This window comes from Saccostrea cucullata, unplaced genomic scaffold (assembly GCF_032062105.1).
Source record: "Saccostrea cucullata isolate Sc308-1 unplaced genomic scaffold, CSIRO_AGI_Scuc_v1 ctg981, whole genome shotgun sequence".
NCBI lineage: Eukaryota > Metazoa > Mollusca > Bivalvia > Ostreida > Ostreidae > Saccostrea > Saccostrea cuccullata.
Window position 1 is genome coordinate 213,152 of NW_026927146.1, and position 27,830 is coordinate 240,981.

The 27,830-nt window shown below is 33.3% G+C and overlaps 2 protein-coding genes and 2 long non-coding RNA genes across 4 annotated transcripts; all 4 read left to right on the top strand.

Annotated features, from left to right (window-relative positions):
• Nucleotides 1–15,718: 15,718 nt before the first annotated feature.
• LOC134273588 (uncharacterized) lies at nucleotides 15,719–23,388 on the top strand. The gene is made up of 4 exons (XM_062755782.1): nucleotides 15,719–15,891; nucleotides 22,611–22,754; nucleotides 22,914–23,007; nucleotides 23,135–23,388. Exons 1-4 carry the CDS (start codon nucleotides 15,779–15,781, stop codon nucleotides 23,330–23,332), a joined length of 549 nt encoding a protein of 182 aa, XP_062611766.1. The 5' UTR covers nucleotides 15,719–15,778; the 3' UTR covers nucleotides 23,333–23,388.
• LOC134273590 (uncharacterized) lies at nucleotides 15,906–16,886 on the top strand. The gene is made up of 3 exons (XR_009993445.1): nucleotides 15,906–16,274; nucleotides 16,474–16,548; nucleotides 16,796–16,886. It is a non-coding gene; the product is annotated as an uncharacterized LOC134273590 (long non-coding RNA).
• Nucleotides 20,093–22,084, top strand: LOC134273589 (uncharacterized). The gene is made up of 3 exons (XR_009993444.1): nucleotides 20,093–21,466; nucleotides 21,666–21,740; nucleotides 21,994–22,084. It is a non-coding gene; the product is annotated as an uncharacterized LOC134273589 (long non-coding RNA).
• Nucleotides 23,389–24,349: 961 nt separating the features above from the next.
• Nucleotides 24,350–25,416, top strand: LOC134273587 (uncharacterized; the record flags this gene model as incomplete). Its single annotated transcript, XM_062755780.1, has 2 exons — nucleotides 24,350–24,781; nucleotides 24,923–25,416. Coding segments are annotated over exons 1-2 (789 nt in total), but the record flags the coding sequence as incomplete, so codon positions are not given.
• Nucleotides 25,417–27,830: the final 2,414 nt, after the last annotated feature.

A 27,830-nucleotide genomic window follows, 5' to 3' on the forward strand; every position in this document is an offset into this window, starting at 1 on the left:
GTACAAATGTCATAGATTGTAAAGCAACAATCCAAAATTGGGAGAAAATAAGAAATAGGATTTTACAAAGAAGTGACACATTTAGCTGCTTTTTTTAAAATTGACCCACCTGTCACCTGTGATAACGTGTCCAGCAGGAATATAGTTATAGGAGGAAGAAGAACATGAACAGGATGGAGGATTACGTTTCAGATACTCGGTATCCAGTCCATGCAAAATTAATTTGTAATTAAAAAGTTTGGAAGCACTGGTCGATGTATATTTGTTGGGAATACAAGATGTAGTCTATAGATATCCAAAGATATGTATGCCGTGTTAAACACTATTTTTGCCAAGGTGAAACCGATCAAAAATTTCTGGAGTGTGATAAGCTACCAAAAATGAAGCATTCTTGAAAATTCGACGAAATTTTATACGGTATTAACAAAGTACTGGTCAGGAAAAGAACACGATATTCTCATGCATATTTATAAAGGATTGACGTTTATCCTGGATCTGCGCATGTGCGCGGGAAAAATCAGGTCGAGGAAAATGTATTTTGTGACTTCTGTTCAGTGAGGTACACAAAAAGACCAATCAGCTCAATGAGTTGTATTTATTGTATTCATGGGTTACTACATAAATGCGATTTATGTTCATAAATAATTTTATGCCCATTTCTTGTATATTGAAAGTGGGACAAGCGAGATAACTCTAATATTTTTGTGCGTACTTGTTTTTGGAACAGCCTCAGTATCAGATTGAGTTCAATCAGTGGCGGCGCCATATTTGTATGGAAATACAATTTTAATTTTGAACAAACAAGTTGGCTTACGGCGTGTCTAGTGCACAGTAAATACACTTGGTGGATTTCTCGTGAAGTGATCTTTTGGAGTTCCAAGGGATTCAGCGCATTTGTAAGTGTTCAAAGACGAGACTTGAAATTCGGTTGTGGCACACGTGGTAGGCCTACGTGCCAATTTTTCTTCAGTCGTAACCTTTGTTGTTGTAACGATCATTGTTATACTGTGTTTTTCCCTCATCAAGATGTCTGTATTAATATTTGGGGATTCGCACGTTCGACGCTTATATCATTATGCGAGGAATCAGAGACAACATTCAAACAATATATTTAATATACAAAATGTAGCGATTTCGGTCATTGGGATTAGTGGGGGCAGAATAGGTCGAAGCATGGACATTAGAGTGCTAGAAGAGGAGATTCAAAGGAACCGACCACAGAAGCTAATTTTACATATTGCGGGAAACGATATCGACCAGCCGCAGGCTGACGAGGACTTGGTTAGGGAGACTGTTTCAAAAATAATGGCGACATGTGACTTGTTTTTAAACCGGTATCATTTAAAAAAGATATATGTGTGTCAGTTGTTATCAAGATATTCCACCAGACACTGCCAAGATGTTTCATATAATAAGTTAATAGTCTTAGCGAATCAACTTTTAAAAGAAGAAATTAAAAACAGAAGGAAGGTTGTGTACTGGAAGTTGAAGGGCTTGAAGAACTCTGTAGTGAACAACTTTTGTGATGGTGTACATATGAACCATATTGGCAATGTGAAATATTACAGGGCAATCGGGGGTGCTGTGATACATGGCACAAGTGATAGCTAGATAAATATTTTGTATGTCATTTTACCATATAACAATTATAGTAATTTGCATCTTATTAATAAGTTTATAAAACAGGCATTACATGTATATGTACCTTACTCTGGTATAATCATTTAAAATACTTATTTTTCATATATGTCACAGTTTTATACTTTATACCTTGAGCAGTTTTCTGTTTAATTTATATATTAGATGCATTGTAGAGAGCCAGTCCAAAAGAGGGAAATACAGCAAGAGACTCTTGTGATCAGGCATTTATTTCTACTTAGAACAGTAAGTCTGGAAACTTTTCTATGCATAAGTTGCGGAAAAGTCTGTGATATTTTGCCACATGTTTTAAGTATTAGTGGTAATTTTGCCACATTACTGAACAATTAGTGGTATTTTAATGTATTACTGAATCTTGATAATTTTATCAAGTTAAAAATGCGATAATTCTATCGCTATGCTTCACGATTAGTGATAATTTTATCACGTCCTGATCAGTGCTGAATCTTGATAATTCTATCAAGTTATAAATGCGATAATTCTATCGCTATGCTTCACGGCAATTAGTGATAATTTTATCACGTCTTGATTAGTGCTGAACCTTGATAATTTTGTCAAGTTAGAAATGCGATAATTCTATCGCCATGCTTCACGGAGGCAATTAGTGATAATTTTATCACGTTTTGATTAGTGCTGAATCTTGATAATTTTATCAAGTTACAAATGCGATAATTCTATCGCTGTGCTTCACTAGAGCAATTAGTGATGATGCAATGGTTTTTCGAAAGCTATATGTCACTAGTGCACTGTAATTATACAGATTTTAAGATGTATACAATAATTGTATAAAGAATTACCATAGAGGTCCAGTAGGTAATTTTACCTTTTGCCTGTTATGGGCTAACATTTGTATGAGTAAATTAACAATTATTTTATCAAAAGCTGATAATTTTATCAGTCATAGATAGGTGAATTCTTGACATGATTTGTATGAATTAGGCATACACGCTAACATCCATTTACAGAGATGAGTACTGGTAAGAGGCCAGCAAGGAAAAGAAAAAGAGATGCAAGTAGCACCAGGGACGAACATAAGGAGTTAGTAGCTGCCTTGGTCCCAGAAGTAACAAAAGGAGTGATGACAGCTCTACAGGCTATGGGGGTAGTTCCAAAGCCAGTTAATCCACAACAAGAGGAAGTCGCCAGTGACACTCCAACAAGTAACAATCATGCAAGCCAATCAGGAGATGGCAATTTACCAAGTAACTCAGGTACTAATGAACAAACAGCATCTAAGGAGATATCACTTAACGCAGAAGTTAAGAATCCCAGTATCACTAGACCATTGGGTCTCGCTGTAGATTCTAAGATAAAAAGCAAAATCTGGGGAAATGAATTTGTTGACTTTGGAAATTTGTTAGGGTTGAAAAATAAGAATAATTATAAAGGTTTTGAAATCAGTGAAAACTTGGAAGTGGAATGTGAAATCAAGCCCAAAAAGCAAACTTACGAAATTAGAGCAATTACCCAATGGGTCCAGGCCTTCTTTGTTTTTGTGGGTATTTATACTGAAAAGTCCCCACAGGAAGCCCCAGCATTAATGAAATATGGGGATATGGTACAAAATATATGGTTGTTTAAATTGGATATTCAGAATGCATATAAAATTGTTCCAATACATTGTTCAGATTGGGAATTGTTGGGTTTTACTATAGACCATGAATATTTTTTTGACAAAACTCTCCCAATGGGACTTAGTTTTTCTTGTCAGTTATTTGAAGAATTCAGTACTGCAGTACATTGGGTATGTGAAAACAAGTTAGGTTTAAGTGGGAGACTAGTTCATCTGGTAGATGATTTTTTAGGTGTTGGCCCAGAAGATAGGCAAATTTGTTATAGAGATCTCAACAAAATAATGTTTTTGTTCAAGGATATTGGTATTCCAATTAAGGAGTCAAAAACCGTCCGTCCCTGCACTTCGCTTATATTTTTGGGTATTGAGTTGGATTCTATTTTGATGGAAAAACGTTTACCACAAGACAAGTTAACTAAAGCTAGACACCTAATACAAATTCATAAGTCTAAAAAATCTATAACATTACAAGAGTTACAATCTATAATAGGTCTTTTAAACTTCGCCTGTTCAGTGGTCATTCCAGGACGCCCATTTCTTAGGCGGATAATTGATCTGTCAATTGGGTTAACTCAACGTTTTCATCATAGGAGATTAAATAAGGAAGCTCGAGCGGATTTAAATGCTTGGGGTTTGTTTTTGGAGCATTTCAATGGTAAGTCACTGTTTTTATCAGAGCAATGGGACAACTCTGAGTCGTTACAGTTGTACACGGATGCAAGTAACATTGGTTTCGGTGGTTATTTAAAAAATCAGTATTTTAGTGGTATATGGCCTAAAACCTGGAATACCTATCATATTACAATAAAAGAGTTATTTCCCATTGTACTTGCAGTTCAGCTTGGCAAATCGATGTATTATTTTTTTCACGGATAATGATGCTGTTGTGCACATCATCAACAAACAATCCTCTAAAGAAAAGACAATCATGGTTTTAGTTCGTCGTTTAGTAGTGCAATGTTTAAAATACAATATTTTATTTCAAGCAAGACATGTACCGGGTTTAGATAATGTTTTAGCTGATCATCTTTCTCGCCATCAGATTCTACAGTTCCTACAAAAATTTTCCCACAACAACCCTGTAGCATGCCATTACAACGAGGACAATTTCAAACTTTAGAATCAATAGCTTCGGACCTAATACATCAGTCAATAGCACCATCAACTCATAATACTTATCAAAGGGCAATCGAATATTACCATCGTTTTGTGTCATCATTTGCTTTGCCAAGAAAAGGTGTACCAGCAGAAGCAGAAGATATCATCTTGTTTATAGCTTATTGTTACTCACAAGGCTTAGCTTGTACTACTGTGGCAACCTATGTTTCAGCATTAAGTTTTCAACATAAGATAAGGAATATGGAAGACCCAACTCAGAATTTTTTAGTGAAAAAATGTTTACAAGGTTACAAGAATAAAACAGGCTTAGTGGACCCTAGGTTACCTATAACACCAAGCATTCTTAAACAGCTGATAGCTTCTTTACCACATACCGCAAGTTCATATTTTGTACAGGTACTTATGAAAAGTATGTATTTAGTGGCATTTCACTGTTTTCTTAGAATTGGAGAATTTACAGCTTCAAAAGACAGAAATTGTCATTTATTGACAGTACAATCTGTACATTTTTTAGAAAATAATTCAGACTGCCTAATAGGGTTTGAGTTGACTATGAAAACTTTCAAACATAGTAAAGGTCAATCTTATACTTTTTATGTGGAAAGTAACAGCAAAGATAACACAATATGTCCCGTTCATGCCCTATGGACATATTTTCAAGTAAGAAAACCAACTTCTGGTCCTCTTTTTACTTTCATGGACGGGTCCCCAGTGTCACGGAAATATTTTACAGATCAATTATGTTTGTCATTAACTTGGTGTGGGTTAGACTGTAAACGACATAAAGGTCACAGCTTCAGAATTGGAGCAGCCACAACGGCTTTTTCCAATGGAGTTCCAGAGCAAAAAATTAAAGCAATGGGACGGTTGTCATCAGACGCTTTCAAAAAGTATATTCGAATCCCTGTTGTAAATCTTTAATGCTACTGAGGTGAGGTTGAGGTAATGACCATGGTGACAGGAGCATCTGGTCAGATTATAAATTCATGACATTTAAAGCTATTTTAAGTTGGGTTCCTATAAAATAGTGAGTAATTTGTTAATCTGTTTATCTGTTGGTGATTTCAATCAATTGTCTTAATTTGTCACAAAATTATATGCAATCATGGTGACAGGAGCATCTGACTGTAAAATAAATATCAAACCAGTAATAGAGAAATATGAGTGTTATGAGGGTTTTTGACATTATTGTCAAAATATTTGGGCAAGTTTGACACATTATATGTTTCAGGAAATAGGACATTGGCTTAGAAAAAACATTTTCAACCATGATGACAGGAGCATCTGGTTGTATCAAGAAGTAGTAAAGCTTTGATGTAATTATGCATCGATCAAAGATTGTGTACATAATAAGATGGTATTGTTTTACAAGAGTTGAAATAGTTCTTGGTATGTTGGTTATGTGTTATTTTTCATTTTTGTATCCAGGATTTCTGTATGAATTTGGGGATACATGTATAGTAGTAAGAATTAGACTCGCACTATGGTTGGATGAGGTTTACTGCTGATGACAGTCATTTCTACCTGTCATTGGCAGTAAGTGGCATTTTTACCTTACCCCACTTTTGATGTAAAAATTTTATATAGTAATGTTTTGATCTATTTGGAAGTTGCATGTAGTGATACTGGTATCACTGCAAGGTTTATTAATGTAAATCTATTAAACTACTTTTTCATTTTTGTAATAGTTTTTACAAAATTGGCATTTAATAATAAATGACCTTTTTCAACTTCAAACGGTGTTGTGTTGTTATCAGATAGTGTAATATTACATCAAACAGAGCAACCTTTAGTGCGAGTATCAGGAAGATGGGCATAAATGCGATTTATGTTCATAAATAATTTTATGCCCATTTCTTGTGTATTGAAAGTGGGACAAGCGAGATAACTCTAATATTTTTGTGCGTACTTGTTTTTGGAACAGCCTCAGTATCAGATTGAGTTCAATCAGTGGCCGCGCCATATTTGTATGGAAATACAATTTTAAATTTGAACAACCCTCCCACCTCTCCCTATTAGTAAAATTTATAGTGTCCTCAATTGATGGGAGTAATTTAACAATATTTTTCCATATTTCTGTTTTCAGTAGGTGTGGCATTTTTACCTTACCCCACCTTTGATGTAAACATTTTATATAGTAATGTTTTGATCTATTTGGAAGTTGCATGTAGTGATATTGGTATCACTGCAAGGTTTATTAATGTAAATCTATTAAACTACTTTTTCATTTTTGTAATAGTTTTTACAAAATTGTCATTAAATAATAAATGACCTTTTTCAACTTCAAACGGTGTTGTGTTGTTATCAGATAGTGTAATATTACATCAAACAGAGCAACCTTTAGTGCGAGTATCAGGAAGATGGGCATAAAATACTACATGTGTTTTTCAAAAAGGCTACTTTTTTTTAATCGCTCTCAGAAAGACTTGATGCATTATGTACATTATTATCTACTAATCCCATGCTCATATTTGCATACAAATGATTAACAATGATGAAAATTAAAGTTTTCCCCACTCCATTGTACAGGTCCGTTTGTTTAAAGTTTCCCCGTGCTGTACTGCTAGTGGACATTTTTGGTTGGGTGAACATCTACGGATCTTCAGTATGGAGTGCATTGTGCTCAAAAATTTTTTATGTCAAGTACAATGTATGGAAAGTAATTAAAACTGCTATGTTTACACCATGAATGGGATATCGTCAATTACCCCTTTTGTTTTTTTTAATATGAATTACATAACATATGTAGATGAAACTTACATACCATACATCTTGCCTTCTTAGAAATATAGTTGGGCTAATAAAATAAAATTGGTCAAGGAATCCCAGGCCTCTAAAAACTATTCCAGTTTGAGGGCACAACCAAGCATTTCGATTAACACCTTTAATAAAAATTAATTCAGGTAGGGAGCATCAATTTTTTTTAAGTGGGTGGGGGAATAGATTGATTGATTGATTGTTTAACGTCCGTCTCGAGAATTTTTACTCATATGGAGACGCCACCACTTGCCGGTGGAGGGCTACAAATTTTGTCCTATACTCGGCACTCAGGGCCATTGAGCAGGGAGGGATCTTTTTCGTGCCAGCACCTACTGCGACACGGGGCATCGGTTTATGAGTCATTATCAAAAATCGCCAAAATTTTGGTCACAAGCCGATAAAAGTATATGAAGTAAAAATTATATACATTTTTATATCACTATTTAGAATACATTATTCTATAGTTGGCAGAATGTTGATTTTATCGCTATGTGATATATTTAAATAAAAATACATTGATAATAGCTCAAATTAGCACATTTTGTGATGTCACACACTCCTTTCCATTGAATTAACAAGTGTTTTATGGCATATGTTGTTTTTTTTTTTCATTTTTTTCCTTGTATGCCTTAAACTATTCATAATAAATGCCATAGAAACACTAAAATTGTCTTAAATAAGCTCATCTTGTAAATATTAAGACTAAAAGGTGTGTTCCACGAGTTTTTGTCTCTCCTGTTACGCCAATGAAAATCAAGAAAATAGATATATTTAGAATTAACTTTTCTGGGTTTCATACTTACCATTAGCCTTGGTTACATCTCCATGCAACTAGGTTGTTAATATAATTTTTTTAATTTGATAAGTTTGAATAAAATGTCCAAAATATAACTACGATTTACACAGTAGAAAAAATGACGTCCGTACTGTAACATTGAAATAAAGCTTAAAAAATTGAGTGAAACAATTTTAACTTCTTTTAAAAAATAACTTAAACATATTGCTTCAAACCTACTGCATCATCCGCTTGTATGGTAAGCAATAAGGAAACAATGTCCAAATACAGAACAATTGTCTACACTGTTATATGTCCATCCTGTTACGTGTTAATTTGTGACAGTAAAGGCAATTTTTGTAACAGGAAAGACTAACATTAAATTAAATGTGGATTTTAGACCTATCTCATCATTAACCAAGAAATTTATTGCATGAATGGGAGAATGTTAATTTTATCGCTGTGTGATATATTTAAATAAAAATACATTGATAATAGCTCAAATTAGCACATTTTGTGATGTCACACACTCCTTTCCATTGAATTAACAAGTTGTTTATGGCATATGTTGTTCATTTTCTTTTCATTTTTTTCCTTGTATGCCTTAAACTATTCATCATAAATGCCATAAAAACACTAAAATTGTCTTAAATAAGCTCATCTTGTAAATATGAAGACTAAAAGATGTGTCCAACGAGTTTTTGTCTCTCCTGCTACGCCAAAGAAAATCAAGAAAATAGATATATTTAGAATTAACTTTTCTGGGTTTCATACTTACCATTAGCCTTGGTTACATCTCCATGTTACTAGGTTGTTCATGTAACTTTTTTAATTTGATAAGTTTGAATAAAATGTTCAAATTAAAACTACGATTTACACAGTAGAAAAAAATGACGTCCGTACTGTTACATTGAAATAAAGCTTAAACAATTGAGTGAAACAATTTTAACTTCTTTTACAAAATAACTTAAACATATTGCTTCAAACCTACTGCATTATCCGCTTGTATGGTAAGCAATAAGGAAAAAATGTCCAAATATAGAGCAATTGTCAACCCTGTTATATGTCCATCCTGTTACGTATTAATTTGTGACAGTAAAGACAATTTTTGTAACAGGAAAGACTAACATTAAATAAAATGTGGATTTTAGACCTATCTCATCATTAACCAAGAAATTTATTGCATGATTTCTATTAAAATTGAAGTAAGTAACACAAATACACCTTGAGTAAGGATTCATTGTTTCTAATTGTTAATAAAAACATAAAAAGTGATTTTGTAACAGGAAAGACATAGCATATTGTAACTGTACGGATAAATTTTGCTTAAATCAGAAAAAAAATGTGGACTTTTATTAATTTGTCAGATTTAATATTATTTTCATTTTATTACTTTGTACTAATTATTTTATTTTTTATTCTTTTTTCAACTATGAAAAGATAATTTTTGATATTAAAGGACTACTAAATATGATTCTCTAACAGGAAAGACAGGCATTGCTATAAAAAAACAATTTTTGAGAACTTTTTTTTCTTATTAGCACAGTATAATATAAATTCAATATATGATTTTTTTATTTATCAATTCAGTTTAACATAAAGGACACAATAAATTATGGTTCTTAGCTATAGGCAGTATATATTTTTCCATCTCTAAAAAAAGTTTCACTCAGGTTAAGGGATTTGTTACTGCCCTGTTAAGGTTGGAATTTAGGCCCAATTCCTGAGGGTCATTCGTCTCGTGAGGTTAAACCCAGGGTCATGAAACCCAAACCATGGTATAATTTACTATACATCACAAAACAGTCATAATTGTATGGTTTATCTATTATTACTGACCATGGCTTTGCTACATGTAATGAGAAGATTTTAAAAAAATTTCATAATTATTTCTACCCCCAATATAACTCTAAATTAACCAATAGATGCCAAACCCTACACAAGTGATCATGATTTGAACAAATTAGAATGTACACTAAGTATAAATGCCTTTATTTATATTTGACTGATCGATTGATTGATTGATTATATTACTGTTTAACGTCCTTATCAAGGGTTTGCTGTTCCTGAAAAGAGATTTGTTGATATGTGTCTAAACTTACGCCAGTAATGTTTTGATCATTCATAATGCCATACCCTACCCTAGGGGTTCATGATTTGAAAAAAACTTTAATCTACACTATGTCATGAAGCTGTATATTTAAATTTTATCTTTTCTGGTCTTTTTTAAATGACCTGGCAAAGAATTTCATTCTTTCTAAATTATCTATTGGAAGAGGGTGTGAACCTTCATTTGAACAATTTAAATTTCCTTTTCATAAGATATTCTGTGCTAAATATAGTTAAAATGACCAAGATAAAAAAAATGTGAGAAGTTTAAGAAAAAAAGTAACAATTACTTTAAGTTAACACCAACAAACAAATCACAAATCTCAATCAGAAAAGCTCATCCGAGCATTTGGCTCAAATACGGTAAGCTATACTAAACATCATGAGTGTTTCTTTTTTTTCTTTTTGTTTGTTTGTTTGTTTGTTTTTGTTTTGTTGAAAATTACCATGTGATTCAATTTCCCAGTGATAAAATGAAATTAAATTCCCAATTTTGATGACCTAGCTAGGGCCCATTTCCAAATTGCAGTAGAAAATTCACAAGTTAATCAAACAACTTGCCAGAAACATACACTCGTTTGAACTACCAGGTAATATTTTATGTTTCTATATTTAGAAATACAGTGAAAAAAGAAAGTTTTCTTCTAAAGAAAGGTAAAAGAAAATTATACAGGCAAAAGGAGGACGGCTCTCTAAATCTATGTTTTTCTTTCAAATGGAGGTTAAATATTTTTTTCAGACTCTAGTGTCTTTCGGTGTCCTTCCTTTACGTTGTACACGCCAATATTTGCATAGGCAAGCAATTTTCTTAATGCAAATCCTATTTTATTTTACATTTTACTTGTAATTCAGCAATTATTCTATGTTATTATCTAATTAACATGTAACATTGTTTTGTACTATTACAATACTGTGTATTTTGGAAAAGTCTCTCCTGAAACAGTCATACATATTCATTATTTTCATACTCTTTTTGTTCCTATCTTAACTTTAACGTAAAGTTTAATCATTATTTGGGAACATCAGCGTAAATTTTCGGGATTAATTAAATTATGTGTTTAACAAAAAAAGATTTTGATGTAGATTCACAGACATTTCTCCTGTTGCATGTTCTGTTCTTTCCTGTTACACTTTTTAACTGAGAAACCAAAAAACCTTTCAAAGTCATATTTTTCTGGAATTGCTTTAGTTACTCTATATCTTTATAATACATGTATATTAACAGATTTCAGACGGAAACTGATTCAATATTTACTTTCCAATCATTTCTAAACTAGAATTTAGGATTCTGTTACAGGAGAACCATGTCTATTGCAAAGTACAGTCTTTCCTGTTACGGGCCTGTTCTTAATGTTACATGCACTATAATTATGAAAATATGTGGTTTATATGTAATTGTAACAAGATTGGATCTACATGCATGCATAAAATGCCATTTCTTATCAAATGTGTGAATGTGTTTTTTATGCTAACTTTTACGACTGTAAAATGGTGAAAATATTGACCAAAATGAGTTCAGATTTGAAAATTGTTTTTAAAATAATTGAAAAAATTATTTCGCTCCAGTTTCAGTGAAAAATTATACTTGATTTTTTATTTGCCATGCTTTCACAAACTAGGCTTAACTAATTTTATAATTATTTTTCCGCCTCTTAATAGTAAAACTTGCATTATTGTGTCTGTAACAGGAAGGACAAAATTTTAGGTGAACCAGTATTTTGATTTCTTCTTACTCTGAAATCAAATAATTTCCAGGTGGGAGTTTAGTGTTTTTGTGTTCTACAGTAACAATAAAAAAGTTAATTCTAAATGCAAGAAATTTGTTGATTTTTCCAATGTTTTTTTCTGCGGTTTTTGATAATGACTCTTATACGGTCTCATCCGAAGGGTTGGGAGATAGAACAGTTAAAATAAAAATCAACTAGCTCGAAGAAATCTGACAAGTAAAATAGGTTCCAATATCTTTCTCTACTAAACATGACTTAATTTTATTCATTTACTTCAATAATTACTGCCAAACTTCAAATTTCACTTTCGAATTAACCCGAGCCTATGCTGATAACCTACTTGCAAGATTTTTTATATTATTTTCAAGGGGTCAGAAATACTGTGGTTCATATGTTAAGAATATATTTATATTATTTAGTTGTATTCTGGTTTGGAATTCGGTATATTGTACATGATATTTTGTTGTTTTGAACCATTAAGAAATGCAGAATCGAATGTATCTACATGTAATAACCATTTCGATTGGTCAAATTATATCATTTGTTTGTATTAGTTATTTCATTTTAGCACAACATGGTTTCCACACTTCCTTATCCATATTCGCTGACATCTGCAGAAGTTCGCCCCACCGAGAATGTCCTTTGAAAAGACAATAGCACGTGATTATTCCTCAGTACAAAAAGTAATCAACTCTGAGATCTCAATATTGACAATCCTTAACTCACGTGTTTGTAGTAACATTGTAGTAGACCATCATGCTTTTCGGTTCATTCACGAGATTGGACCATTGTTTGCTGTAAACATGTGAGACAACATGATCATGAATACTTCAATAAGAGGCGGTTTTTTATCCGACACGGAGAGAAAATGATTTTTACCAAAGAATATTTCAGAACTTTTAAAAGTGGTGGAGGGGAATTGTCTTATTTGCAGGAAGTATATAACTTATGTAACTTGATGAGACACCACATATATTTATACTTTTTAAAATAAAACACTTATACAGCATATATAGCTTTAAAATATTGTGGGATACAAGACTGGACCCTTTTGTGATAAAAAATATTACTTTATATTAACTGCGTCAATTCCTTAACAGGCATATTAAAGTCCAAGGAAAAAACCGACTGTTTTAGCTGCATTTTCTGTCTCAAAAATGCGGGTAAAAAAGCCTATGATATGCAATATCCATAATCACAGATCCGTGCCTATATTCTTGTGTCGAGGAATCAAAAATGGGACTATCCTTAAACTTTTCAAGAATAACTTTTTAAAAGTTTCAAACGTACAGAGTAAAGTTTGGGGCGAATAAGAAGTAGACCTAACTGCTGATTTACATAACGTAGTAATGAATCAAAAGAGACGTCTTGTATAGCAGGTTTATTGCACGACCGATGCCCATGAATACGCTTATGTCTCTGTGTATGGAATAAAAGTCCCATCACATGTACATTATTACACTGTGGACTAGAAAGATTTACAACACTATGGACATTGTCATAACATCCATAGGGAAAATCTGTCCCTAGTTTCTGATACAAAATTCTTCTTGTTGTCTACGAAAATATTCGATCATACGAATCAAATTACGTAACAAGACAGTCGCAAAATTATTGCATACCTAAGTGTAGATTAAATATATGGAAATCATCATTTGTAACAATGGCAATAAGGGAATGGAATTCTTTACCTCTTGAAACAAGACAATCCACTACTATTGGTTCCTTAAAAAATTGTGTAAACTCTCAGAGAACACCCACCACGTCCTTTATTTTTGATGATTGTAACTTGAGTGTGATTCATACTAGTTAAGACATAACTGTGTTCCAAAGAAAGACTTAACATGCTTAATAAGTTGTTTTATTTTTTGATATTATTTTTGAATAAGTAATTATGCACTTGTGGAAAAATAGAAGACGTATATCATTTCTTTTTCACTTGGGCGAAATACACTGCCCCAAGAAACGACCTGTTCAATGCTATTTTTAAAATAATTAATTTACGTATTGTAGACACTCATGTTCTGTTATGAGGAGATAATTCGATAAGTATTTCTGAAACTGAAAGTTTATTTTTGAATGTGAATTTGTTTATCAAGAGATCATGTCATTTTTGAATATGTAGATTCATTTGCACATGCTAAATCAATTTAAATTTTGTACATGCATTACCTATGTTAGAAAATCTTGACCTTTGGTTCTAATGTAAATTAATTTTTGAACAATACTTTGTGTAATTAATTGTTATAAAGGAGAGGACGTTCTAAGATTTCAGAAACTGTGTCCAATTCTTTTGTTGTAACGTCTAAACAATTAAATATGTTCAAGCAGGCAAGTAGTTGATTACTGGCTGCGTTAAAAGTGTTGCGCTCTAATACCTTTCTAGATCTGGTTGTTAAAATGCCATTGTTAAACATCAAATCTCACAAACTGCAACATGAAAAAAAAAACAGAACCAAACAGCTCCTCTTTGAAGAATTGGACCATAGTATTTCTTATTAATCTTTGCATTTAAATGTCAAAAAAATATTGCGACTTAACGCAACAAATGCGATTAAATACAATAAATCATTGCGATTAAATGCAATATTAATGCTATTAAATGCAAAAGTTATTGCATTTATTTGCAAAAGTAATGCGTTTAAACGGGGAAAAAATATCGCCTATAATTGCAACAATTATTGCGATCGATTAAACGCAGATTTATTATTTCGTTTTAACGCAAAAGATTGTGATTAAACGCAAAGTACTTTGAGTTACAACTCAATTTTCATTGCAATTAATTGCAATGAATTGTAAATTAATAAATTATGACCATTCGCTGTAGTTTTACCATCCAGACCCCCAGTTTGTCTTTAAAAAATGATTTATCAGTTATTTCTATGCCATCCATCAGCTATAATTTCTACTGACTCTTTAATTTTGTTTGTATTCTCGCCTCTTAATTGTTTGATTTCCAAAAAGGAACGCAAATTAATTAGTGTAATCTTGTCTGGTATGGGGAAACATCCGCTTGACGACCTGCTGAATCATCTTATCCATGCAATCCTCTCATTCTAGTCCTCGGAATCATTGGAAAGTTCCAGATTTAATAAATGTACATTTAACCCCAAACAGTTACTCGATCTTCATGTATATCATTTTAAGAAAAATCATGGCTACTAGATCTATGTATCAGTTATTACATCAACCTCCCCTCGTTTCCCATTACTCCCGTTGTATTATTCCGCGGGAAAATTTGAACTCATAAAAAGCAACAATTTTACATCTAAATTGATTTAATTATTTTAAAATTAAATGATAAAGAATGAATCTAATTCTTGGCCAAATTATCAAAAATCATTAAATAATGATACAGAGATCAAATATGTCACATGATTCTGTTAAATACTTCAATCTCTATCTTAGGGCTTGAAAAAGTAATTGTTTTGTGTGTTATTAATTACAAATTTTAAAGTTATTGAACCTGCTTTCAATTGAATGTATTTTAAAAAATTCAAAACTGTAAAATACTATTTCAGTACTAAATGCCTGTATATACTTGTATATGACTATCAAATTTTTTGTGAAATAAAATTGAAGTAATTAAAATGTAGTTGGTTACATTTGTCAATGTAATGGAGCGTAATTAGTTACATTTGAAAAAATCAATGTAATTGTAAGCAATTGACAAAATTATCAATATATCTGAAAGAAATATTACATTTCAAAGTAAGTGACCTCCACCTTGTTCTATTCCATGATTACATCAAAATTAACATCTCCTTTAACCTTTAATTTGACATAAAAGGACGCTATTCTCACGTGAATTAACAGAAAGATGTGTTTACACAAATAATAGAGTACTGTATGCACATATACACATATATTTTTTTTAAATACAAAATATCACTTCTTTTCTCTATTGATATATCTTTCACCTGACTGGGATATATGAAAGCATAAATATTGCAAGCCCTCCTCCATGCTTTGTTCGGGCACGCCGAAAAGATTTAGGGACTGTAAGCTCGTAAACGAGAGCGCGCGAGATTTGACTACTTCCGGTGACAAACAAAAATGGTGATATGCTTCGCATTCGCTTGCAACCATCGGAGTGGGGCTAACAGCTGCAAGTTTTATCGCTTTCCCACAGACGGAAAGAAGCGATTGTTGTGGGGAAAACTATGCAGGTGAGAAAAAATGTGATAGTATTGATTTTACATTGATTTTAATTTATTGTATTTTTCTTTCACATGCCATTGAAAGTTATAAAATAACTTTCAATAATAAACTTGATTTAAAATAAATATGTTTTATTTAAACATTAAACATGTAAATAAACTTGTAACAAATTACTCTAATTAAAGTCTAGAAATCTCTAGAGCCCTAAACTTTAAACTTAACTTTTAACCTTGAATAAATACATAAGTAAAAATAGCCATTGGTCAATAATTTCCCGCCAAAACCTTTGACCCCCTTTGTCCAGTGTGTCCAGCTAATTACTAGCCCAGGAGCAGTCAAAGTGTATAGTTGTGTTTTTGTATTTTTGGAGAAATCTTTAAGACCACTGACAGTAAGTTGACTTTTTGACATTCCTATTTCATATTAATATTTTCCTATTAATTAACTGAATGAAAGAGGCATATGAGAGATTTATTAAATTATTTAAGTTTGTCAAAAGCTGATAAACTAGTTGATTTTAAACTTTGTAATAAATGTATTTTATGACACAAAAGGATATATAGTGTATGGATATTATTTATGAATTGTAGATATTGATAATCCATAAGCCATACACACAATCATGCAATATACAGTATTAGAGAGGGATTCATACCCATAGTCTGGTATGTTGCTATATGTACATAAAGCAAGTAAATAATTGTAAATAGTCATTATATCCACTATTATGAAGTGAATAAGAGAAATATCATTTGTATAAAGTCAAGAGGTATAACTCATTGATATGTGTCAATATTTAATATTTTATAATCTAATTAAATATATAGTAATTATTTGATTTTATGATGATAATAGATTCTGCTGTTATATGTGATATCAACTTGAGTAAATGTATTTTATATTATTTTGCAGAATCTGCTTTATGATGATGCATTTGGTATTTATGCAACTGTAATAAACATCATCACAGTGAAACATCTTGTTTTCAATTGCTGCTCCCGCTATCAAGAAGTTCCTATTCTTCTCGGTACAAATATTTTGCAACATGTACTTAATGATTTGCAGGAAACATTTGGTAGTAGGTGCTTGCAAGAAACAGACTTACATTTACCATGGTACCTGACTTTAAGATCATTGCTACTCCGAGAAAAGGAATTACAGAGGAACAGTAACAGACTCGGCGTTGTGAAATCGGTACACAAGAACAGTGTTACTATTAAACCAAATTCTTCGGTCACATTACAAGGTTATGTTGACAAAGCAGTACCTTATCATGCAACTTGTGCACTTTTACAAGCAACACCAAGGTCTAGAATTCCTGTGGACTTAGACATAGTACCATCTGTAGTTAACTACCAATATCCATGTGACAAACTGATTCCCGTACAAATCGACAATATTACAACAAGAACAGTCACCATATCTCCAAAGGCCATATTGTGTGAATTACACCCTGTCAACATAGAAGAAATCACACAATCTAAGGGAGACAACTCTAATGACAACTTGAAGTTACTTCACATAGATGAGAGCTCAACAACATCAGAGAGACAAGTCCTGACTGATCTTCTCCAGAAGTATCAAGATGTATTTTCTTCATCAGACACAGACATCGGACATACCACGCTAGTCCAACATAAAATAGAACTAATCGACGAAACACCTTTCAAACAAAAATCCAGAAAAATTCCACCAAATATGTACATGGAAGTCAAAAACCATCTTCAAGGTCTGATTGATGCAGGACTTATTAGGAAATCAAAATCACCTTGGTCGAGTAATGTCGTACTGTGTAGAAAGAAAGATAAGACTTTAAGAATGTGCATTGACTACAGAGAACTAAATAACAGAACTAAAAAGGATTCCTATGCCTTACCAAGGACTGATGAAATCTTAGAAGCTCTCTCTAATAATAAGTTCTTTACAATCCTAGATATGAAGAGTGGCTATCACCAGATAGAGGTCTTTGAGAAACACAAGGAGCGGACAGCGTTCACCGTTGGTCCCCTTGGCTTTTACGAGTTTAACCGGATGCCATTTGGTTTATGCAATGCTCCGGCAACTTACCAAAGACTCATGGAGGAAGCATTTGACGGATTACATCTCAAGATTTGCTACATCTATCTGGATGACATCATTATTTTTTCCAACACGTTTGAAGAGCATCTTGAAAGACTAGAGCAGATATTTCAGAGATTAAGACAGATCAACTTGAAATTATCTCCTAAGAAATGTGAATTCTGCAAGAAAAAAGTCAAGTATGTAGGACATATCGTCTCAGAAAATGGAATTGAACCTGACCCAGAAAAGATCCAGAAAGTTAAAGACTGGCCAACACCTATCAATCCAGATCAGGTTCGACAATTTTTAGGCTTTGTTGGGTATTATAGGAAATTTATTAAAGATTTTTCAAAAATAGCTAAACCTCTCACCAATTTAATTCCAGATACCTCAAAGAAGATCAGGAGAAATTCCAAAGCTGCAAATACATCACCACCAAACTGGCACTGGGAAAAAGAACAAGACATTTCCTTTCAGAAATTAAAAAATTAATTCATTTTCCAATTTTAGGTTTTCCCATGTATGGTCAACCATTTGAGATCCACACAGATGCATCCCAGAAAGGATTAGGCGCTGTGTTGTACCAGCTGCAGAACGGACAGAAACGTGTCATTGCTTACGCAAGCAGAGGTCTTTCCAAATCTGAAAAAAATTATCCTATCCATAAACTTGAATTTTTAGCTCTTAAATGGTCAATTTCAGAAAAATTTTCAGATTACTTGTATGGAACAACTTTTGATGTAATAACTGACAACAACCCATTGACATACGTCTTATCTACTGCAAAGTTGGATGCTACTTCTCAACGATGGATTGCTTCTTTAGCCACCTATGACTTTAATATTTTTTACCGCCCTGGTAAAAGCAACGCAGATGCAGATGGACTTTCACGATTGCCTGAAATTTCAGATGTTCGTGACAGAGAACAGATTTCTGTTGAAACAATTAAAAGTATTTGTAATGTTCATCATGCCAATGTACCATTTATTGAATGTTTGTCTATTTCACCAGATATTACTGATAACCTAATTCAATCAGAACTTTCAAAATTTTCAGATTTCAACATCAAAAGAGAACAGTGTAAAGACCAAGATATTCGTTTTTGGTTTTCTCAGGTCAAAACAGGAATACCTCCCAGGAAAGAGAACCTCCCCAGCAGCAACATTGCATTTCATTTAGCTATGCTCAGAAATTTTGATAAATTTTATATTAATGATGGAATTCTTTTCAGAAAAACAAGAAATGGCGAATCCATGAAACATCAAATTGTTTTACCACTCTCTTGTAGGAAAGCAGTTTTCAAATTTTTACATACAGATATGGGGCATCCTGGTAGAGAGAAAACAACAGCCATTATTCAAGATAAATTCTACTGGCATGGAATGACTAAGGACATTGAACGTTACATTAAGTCATGCAACAGATGCATTCTACGAAAAGCTCAAACAGAGAAAGCTCCTTTGATAAATATTACAACTTCCCAACCCCTTGAGCTACTGTGTATAGATTATTTGACTTTAGAATCTTCCAAGGGTAATTTTCAAAACATTCTAGTAATGACAGATCACTTCACCAAGTATGCCCAAGCAATTCCTACCAAGAACCAAACTGCTAAGACCACCGCAGATGTATTATTTAACCAGTTCATCGTTCATTACGGAATTCCGCAGAAAATCCATAGTGATCAAGGAGCCCAGTTTGAAGGAAAAGTTATTGAAGAACTGTGTAATATCATGAACATCCAGAAGTCCAGAACTACACCTTACCACCCGATGGGTAATGGACTCTGTGAAAGGTTCAACAGGACACTTCTTCAGATGTTAGGAACTTTGAACATTGACCAAAAGAAAGATTGGAAATCCCATATTGGACCATTAGTTCATGCCTACAATTGTATGAAGCAAGAATCAACTCAACATTCACCATTTTTCTTAATGTTTGGTAGACAACCAAGACTTCCAATAGATATTGCTTTTAACATACCAACATCTTCTTCAGAAATGCCAATTCCAAAATATGTTGAATCATTAAAGTCCAGATTAAAAGAAGCTTATCAATTAGCCACAGCAGCAAACCAAAGAGCTCAAGAAAGACAGAAGCGTAACCTCGATTTGAAAGTTAGATCAGCTATTCTAGAAAAAGGTGACAGAGTTTTGGTAAAGATTACAAGCTTTGATGGAAAGCATAAACTAGCTGACAAGTGGGAATCAACACCATACACTATTAAAGATCAACCAAATTCCACCATTCCAGTTTATGTCGTAAAAGAAGAAGGTTCTGGCAGACAAAGAACAGTACATAGAAACCTTCTCTTGCCTATTGGAAATTTGGATTTCCAACCAACAGAACCACGAGTTATAAGACCTACTCCTAGACCCAGAAAGAGATTACCAAGAAAGGCGAAGAGAAATACACCGGATACAAAAGACAAAAGTGACAGCAGTGACGAAGAAATCATATGGACCGGTCCACGTCCACCAAACCGTGTTGAATGAAATAGTATTCCTTTAAGTGTTGGTACAGATCAGACTGACGACGGTCAGATCCCAGCTGGCTGGACTGAACCAACAGATGAAGACACAGATGCGGGAGAGGACGCTCTCACTCTTGAAGAAAAGAGCAACACATCTGATGCTTCCCAGAATTGTGAGCCAGAGACTGAAAGTCTTTCTCTGCAAGATGAGGATTCACATGTTGAAGAAGCAGTTGAAGAAGCTGAAGTTGTTGCAGAACAACAGGCTGATGATGAAAATGCAGAAGCTGCCACTCAAGAAGAAACTGAAACTGAAAATCAAGCTGCAGGTATCCAGACAGCAGATTTGCCCAAAGAACCTGAAAAGCCAACAAGACCAGTAAGAGCGAGGACTAAACCTGCTTGGATGAAGACAGGAGAATACTCCATGTCCGTACAACCTGCTAAAGATCCAGATTGGATATTAAAATGTAATTATTTAAAATCTCTTGTTTCAGATAACCATCTCTCCGGTGTAGACCAGAAGCAGCTGTCCTCTACTTTCCTTGAAATCCTGTTGCAGAAATGATTTTTTATGACTTATAATTCACTTTGATTTTATTTTTAATTTTAGATTATTCGTTCACACTTCTATAGAGATGAGATGACGAGGACGTCATTTAAAAGGAGGGGAAGTGTGTGATAGTATTGATTTTATATTGATTTTAATTTATTGTATTTTTCTTTCAGATGCCATTGAAAGTTATAAAATAACTTTCAATAATAAACTTGATTTAAAATAAATATGTTTTATTTAAACATTAAACATGTAAATAAACTTGTAACAAATTACTCTAATTAAAGTCTAGAAATCTCTAGAGCCCTAAACTTTAAACTTAACTTTTAACCTTGAATAAATACATAAGTAAAAATAGCCATTGGTCAATAATTTCCCGCCAAAACCTTTGACCCCCTTTGTCCAGTGTGTCCAGCTAATTACTAGCCCAGGAGCAGTCAAAGTGTATAGTTGTGTTTTTGTATTTTTGGAGAAATCTTTAAGACCACTGACAGTAAGTTGACTTTTTGACATTCCTATTTCATATCAATATTTTCCTATTAATTAACTGAATGAAAGAGGCATATGAGAGATTTATTAAATTATTTAAGTTTGTCAAAAGCTGATAAACTAGTTGATTTTAAACTTTGTAATAAATGTATTTTATGACACAAAAGGATATATAGTGTATGGATATTATTTATGAATTGTAGATATTGATAATCCATAAGCCATACACACAATCATGCAATATACAGTATTAGAGAGGGATTCATACCCATAGTCTGGTATGTTGCTATATATGTATATAAAGCAAGTATATAATTGTAAATAGTTATTATATCCACTATTATGAAGTGAATAAGAGAAATATCAGTTGTATATTTAAAGTCAAGAGGTATAACTCATTGATATGTGTCAATATTTAATATTTTATAATCTAATTAAATATATAGTAATTATTTGATTTTATGATGATAATAGATTCTGCTGTTATATGTGATATCAACTTGAGTAAATGTATTTTATATTATTTTGCAGAATCTGCTTTATGATGATGCATTTGGTATTTATGCAACTGTAATAAACATCATCACAGTGAAACATCTTGTTTTCAATTGCTGCTCCCGCTACAAAAACACAGTCAGTTTTTTTATTACAGCATTAATTACGAGATGCACGAGTGTTTACCATCGTGACATGATTGGAGATATTTCGGCCTGCTAGGAAAAGACTCGGTAAACGTAGAAATGTTGACGAAATTTGTAGGTACTTGTAACGATATGTCACGATGCTGCATTGTCAGATATTTAAACATACATGCTAAAAAGTTAAATCTCGTCGTAATCAATATAGCAGAAGAAGAATGAAGAGTATATACTACCAAAACTGTGCAATTTGTAGCAACAATATTTTTCGTTTAACAGCTGTTTTATTATATTTTATTTCGTATTATTACCACCAAGTACAACTACCGTTTGTTAATGTTATGCAGATGGTTATCTTGTACTTGCAAGTAAATGTAACATATGAAAAAAAAAGAATGGAAAAAATAAGTCATTTGGGCTATGATTTGATAATAACATACCAAATGAACATGTTAAATTGTTTTGACTTTTAATTCTGCTTCACTCAGTCTTTGTATAAAATATTTTTAGACGAGCTGATCGCCAACCAGGAGATCAGAATGATAGGATCTGCTCCTGCCACTTTAAGGATGGTAAGAAAGAGGGGGACCCTGCATATTTTGCATGGAATGAGGGAAAGGCTATGGATTTCTCCGATCCTGAATGCACAAAAAGGTTCAATTATTTTTCAAAATATGATATCTTGTTTTTGGATGGTGGGTGTTAAAGGTTTGATTGAGAATATTTTACAAAAAATCTTTTAAAGGGTACATGTATAAACAGAGTAGCTCACAAATGAATAAAAAATAATTCAAGTTTAATTATTTTACAAAGGAGGAAAAAACTCAAACGTGAGGAGTCCCTGTCATCTTCACAGATAGACCAGTTACAGATTCCTCAAGCACCAAATTGTCAAGATCAAGAAAAAGTAAAGCTCATTTAAAACACCATTGATAACAAATGGCCAACACTGAAACATTTTCATTAATTTTTAATAATATAACAGTTCTTTTAACTGTACATCGAATTACTCATGATTTACAATATATTTTCAGTTGATAGCAGAGCACAACTACTCAGCATCCTGCACATTTAACTGTACTCAAGAAATGCAGCGCCTCTCAACAGAAATACAGCAACTGGAAGAGGAATTGCTTGCCCTAAAAATAGAGTCTAGTAAAAGGAAGCCGATGTCAATTCACGATATAAAAGACAATGAAGAGAAGGGACATTTAAAGGAATTCCAATTGTGATTTCCTTTTTCCTAAGAATTTCAGTAAACTTGTTGCTGTTGAGGGATGAACACTTCGGATTGACTGTTATGTTAAAGGTACTTGGACACAGATTTGAAGTTATTATTTTCTCTATAATATTACGACTTATATATTATAATAGTATTTAACATAAAAATTAATTAAAAATCTTTTTCGTTAAAAAGATATTGAAATTTCAAATTTTTGGCGGGTTTGATTGACATATCCTTGCACTCTCACAAATTTAATTTTATTCTTAATCCTTAGGAAAAGTGGCAATGTCGTTTTGTATAAATGAAAAATATTAATACTATAATCTAGAAAATTCAGAGTAGACACGTTCAAAAGCAAAAACAAACACAATATATTGTCAGTCCATGCAGTTGTGGTAAGCAGACTGTGACGATTGAACGCACCCGATGAATTCTAAATATAAACAATAACAGAACTGGAGCCCTGTTTACAAAAACTGTGTACATAACACGAGTGTGCTCGATTTGCTAAACTCTGTACGCATCTCTTAGTTCGGAATGACGGTACTTATGAAGGTGTTTTGCTTTCTAACATTTCTACTCTGAATAAAATTATTTTTCTTGATAAAAGTTTTAATATTTCTCATTAAAACACATCAAAATTGCCACTTTTCCTAAGGATTAAGAATAAAGTTAAAATTTTGTGAAAGTGCAAGGATGTGTCAATCAAACCCTCCAAAAAAAATTAAAGTTTTAATAACTTTTAAATGAAATAAGATTTTTAATTAATTTTTGTGTGAAATGCTATTAAAATATATAATTCGTGATATTATACAGAAAAAATGAGAAAATTATAACTTCAAATCTGTGTCCAAGTACCTTTAACATATTTTGTTATTACATGTATCGTTGAATTCATAATATACAATTTGAAAAGACAGAGAAAAATCATTTCATTTGCTCCTTGGCTGAATAATATCTAAATCCTTCTCTCTATAAACCATGTATTACTCTATGATAACAATTATCAGAACTCATTTCACCAGTTTTAAATAAACGCATAATGTGGATAGTAGCAAACCTGACTGTGACAAATATTGTTTTTACTTGAAACTAATTTATTTACAATCTTTTCAGTTTTGGGAAATATTTTAATCGGCATTAAAACTAATTTATTTTCAGATGCTTTTGTATACATCCCTACAGTATGACATATTCGAAATCTTAGTCAGATTGTTACAGCGGTTTGAACTCACTTATTATAATGGCTGGACTCCTTCAATGAAAACAGAGGACCAACTACTCATTGTACTAATGAAGTTAAAACTCAATCTACGGGACACTGACTTGGCTCATAGATTCTGTGTCAGTCGACCAACAGTTTCGAACATCTTTCATACCCTTGTTCATGCACTACACAAGATGCTGTCCGATGGCGTAGTCAATGAATGTTTTCCAAGTCAGCTTAAATGCAAAGGTATGTTTTAAAATTTATCACAATGACTTGCAAAGATTTTATGCAGTTAAATTTATTGTATTCTTAAAAGTTTGACTGTAACACGATTTTTTTAACACAATTACAAATTATCAAATTAATTTTTTTCCAATTTTTTTTCAGGGTCTCTGCCAAAATCTTTTGAGGATTTTTCCTCTGCTAGAGCATCCATGGATGCAATTGAAACAACCCAGGATATCCCTACACATATGGACAATCAGGCCATGGCCTACAGTACATATAAAAGTCGCCATACTGTTAAAGCAGTGACTTGCGTGGCTCCAAACGGTGCACTTACATTTTGCTCCATGCTGTACCCAGGTTCTACTTCTGATGTAGCTATTGTACGTCACAGCCAAGTTTTACGTAAGTTCAAAGCTGGAGACCTAATTTTGGCCGACAAAGGTTTCACCATTCATGACCAGTTGCCCCAGGGTGTCTGCTTAAACATACCAGCTTTTTTATCAACACGAGGCCAGTTTACCAAACAAGAAGCAGCACTGTGTTACAAGATTGCTAAAGCACGTATTCATGTGGAAAGAGCCAACGAAAGGATAAAGAATTACGAGATTCTCCGACACATCCCATCTACTTACAGACCAATCTCAACAAAAATATTTCAATCTAATGTAGTGAAAAAAAAAATTCCTGTCAAAAACCTTCATTTATATGTGCTAACTAAGTACACAGAGTTTACTAAACACAGGTAGCAAGTTGTAAAATCGGTTACAAGAAAATCAGAAAAAATTCTAAAAAGAGAAAAAAATTATATATATAATATGCATGGAACCACAAATGATTGACATCCTGACTGGACGATATATAACCGCGTTGTGATTGAAAATACATGGTATGTGGTACGTAGAAAAACCATTGTTCATATTTAAGGAAATGCGGTGCTATATAAATAATTATATTTATAACTTTCGAAATCGTTATTAAATTAATATTGCTTGTGATGAAACTTCCACAACTGTACCTGTCCTCTACAATTTCTAAATTCTCGTTCATGCCTGACTGGCAACCTGTCTTGTATAGACAAATTATTTTACATCCCTGATCGCACCTGTACCTTATAAACAACATCCCTCACTGAACCTGTGACTTATAAACAACATCCCTGACTGTACCTGTGACTTATAAACAACATCCCTGACTGTACCTGTGACTTATAAACAACATCCTTGACTGTACCTGTGTAGTATACACACTTAATACTACATCCCTGACTGTACCTGTGACTTATAAACAACATCTCTGACTGTACCTGTGTCTTAAAAACAACATCCCTGACTGTACCTGTGTCTTATAAACAACATCCCTGACTGTACCTGTCACTTATAAACAACATCCCTGACTGTACCTGTTACTTATAAACAACATCCCTGACTGTACCTGTGCCTTATAAACAACATCCCTGACTGTACCTGTCACTTATAAACAACATCCCTGACTGTACCTGTGTAGTATACACACTTAATACTACATCCCTGACTGTACCTGTGACTTATAAACAACATCTCTGACTGTACCTGTGTCTTAAAAACAACATCCCTGACTGTACCTGTGTCTTATAAACAACATCCCTGACTGTACCTGTCACTTATAAACAACATCCTTGACTGTACCTGTGTCTTATAAACAACATCCCTGACTGTACCTGTGCCTTATAAACAACATCCCTGACTGTACCTGTGACTTAAAAACAACATCCCTGACTGTACCTGTGTAGTATACACACTTTATACTACATACCTGACTGTACCTGTGTCTTATAAACAACATCCCTGACTGTACCTGTGTCTTATAAACAACATCCCTGACTGTACCTGTGTAGTATACACACTTTATACTACATACCTGACTGTACCTGTGCCTTATAAACAACATCCCTGACTGTACCTGTGTCTTATAAACAACATCCCTGACTGTACCTGTGTCTTATATACAACATCCCTGACTGTACCTGTGTAGTATACACACTTTATACTACATCCCTGACTGTACCTGTGTCTTATAAACAACATCCCTGACTGTACCTGTCACTATAAACAATATCCCTGACTGTACCTGTGTAGTATACACACTTAATACTACATCCCTGACTGTACCTGTGACTTATAAACAACATCTCTGACTGTACCTGTGTCTTAAAAACAACATCCCTGACTGTACCTGTGTCTTATAAACAACATCCCTGACTGTACCTGTCACTTATAAACAACATCCCTGACTGTACCTGTGTCTTATAAACAACATCCCTGACTGTACCTGTGCCTTATAAACAACATCCCTGACTGTACCTGTCACTTATAAACAACATCCCTGACTGTACCTGTGTAGTATACACACTTTATACTACATACCTGACTGTACCTGTGTCTTATAAACAACATCCCTGACTGTACCTGTGTAGTATACACACTTTATACTACATACCTGACTGTACCTGTGCCTTATAAACAACATCCCTGACTGTACCTGTGTCTTATAAACAACATCCCTGACTGTACCTGTGTCTTTTATACAACATCCCTGACTGTACCTGTGTAGTATACACACTTTATACTACATCCCTGACTGTACCTGTGTCTTATAAACAACATCCCTGACTGTACCTGTCACTGTAAACAACATCCCTGACTGTACCTGTGACTTATAAACAACATCTCTGACTGTACCTGTCACTATAAACAACATCCCTGACTGTACCTGTGTAGTATACACACTTAATACTACATCCCTGACTGTACCTGTGACTTATAAACAACATCTCTGACTGTACCTGTGTCTTAAAAACAACATCCCTGACTGTACCTGTGTCTTATAAACAACATCCCTCACTGTACCTGTCACTTATAAACAACATCCCTGACTGTACCTGTGTCTTATAAACAACATCCCTGACTGTACCTGTGTCTTATAAACAACATCCCTGACTGTACCTGTGACTTATAAACAACATCCCTGACTGTACCTGTGTCTTATAAACATCATTCCTGACTGTACCTGTGTCTTATAAACAACATCC

Coding starts and splice junctions, on each gene's coding strand:
- LOC134273588 (XM_062755782.1), top strand. CDS start 15,779: ATGGTGATATGCTTCGCATTCGCTTGCAACCATCGGAGTGGGGCTAAC. Junction 15,892..22,610: donor TTGTGGGGAAAACTATGCAG/GTGAGAAAAAAT, acceptor AAATATTTTTAG/ACGAGCTGATCGCCAACCAG. Junction 22,755..22,913: donor GATCCTGAATGCACAAAAAG/GTTCAATTATTT, acceptor TATTTTACAAAG/GAGGAAAAAACTCAAACGTG.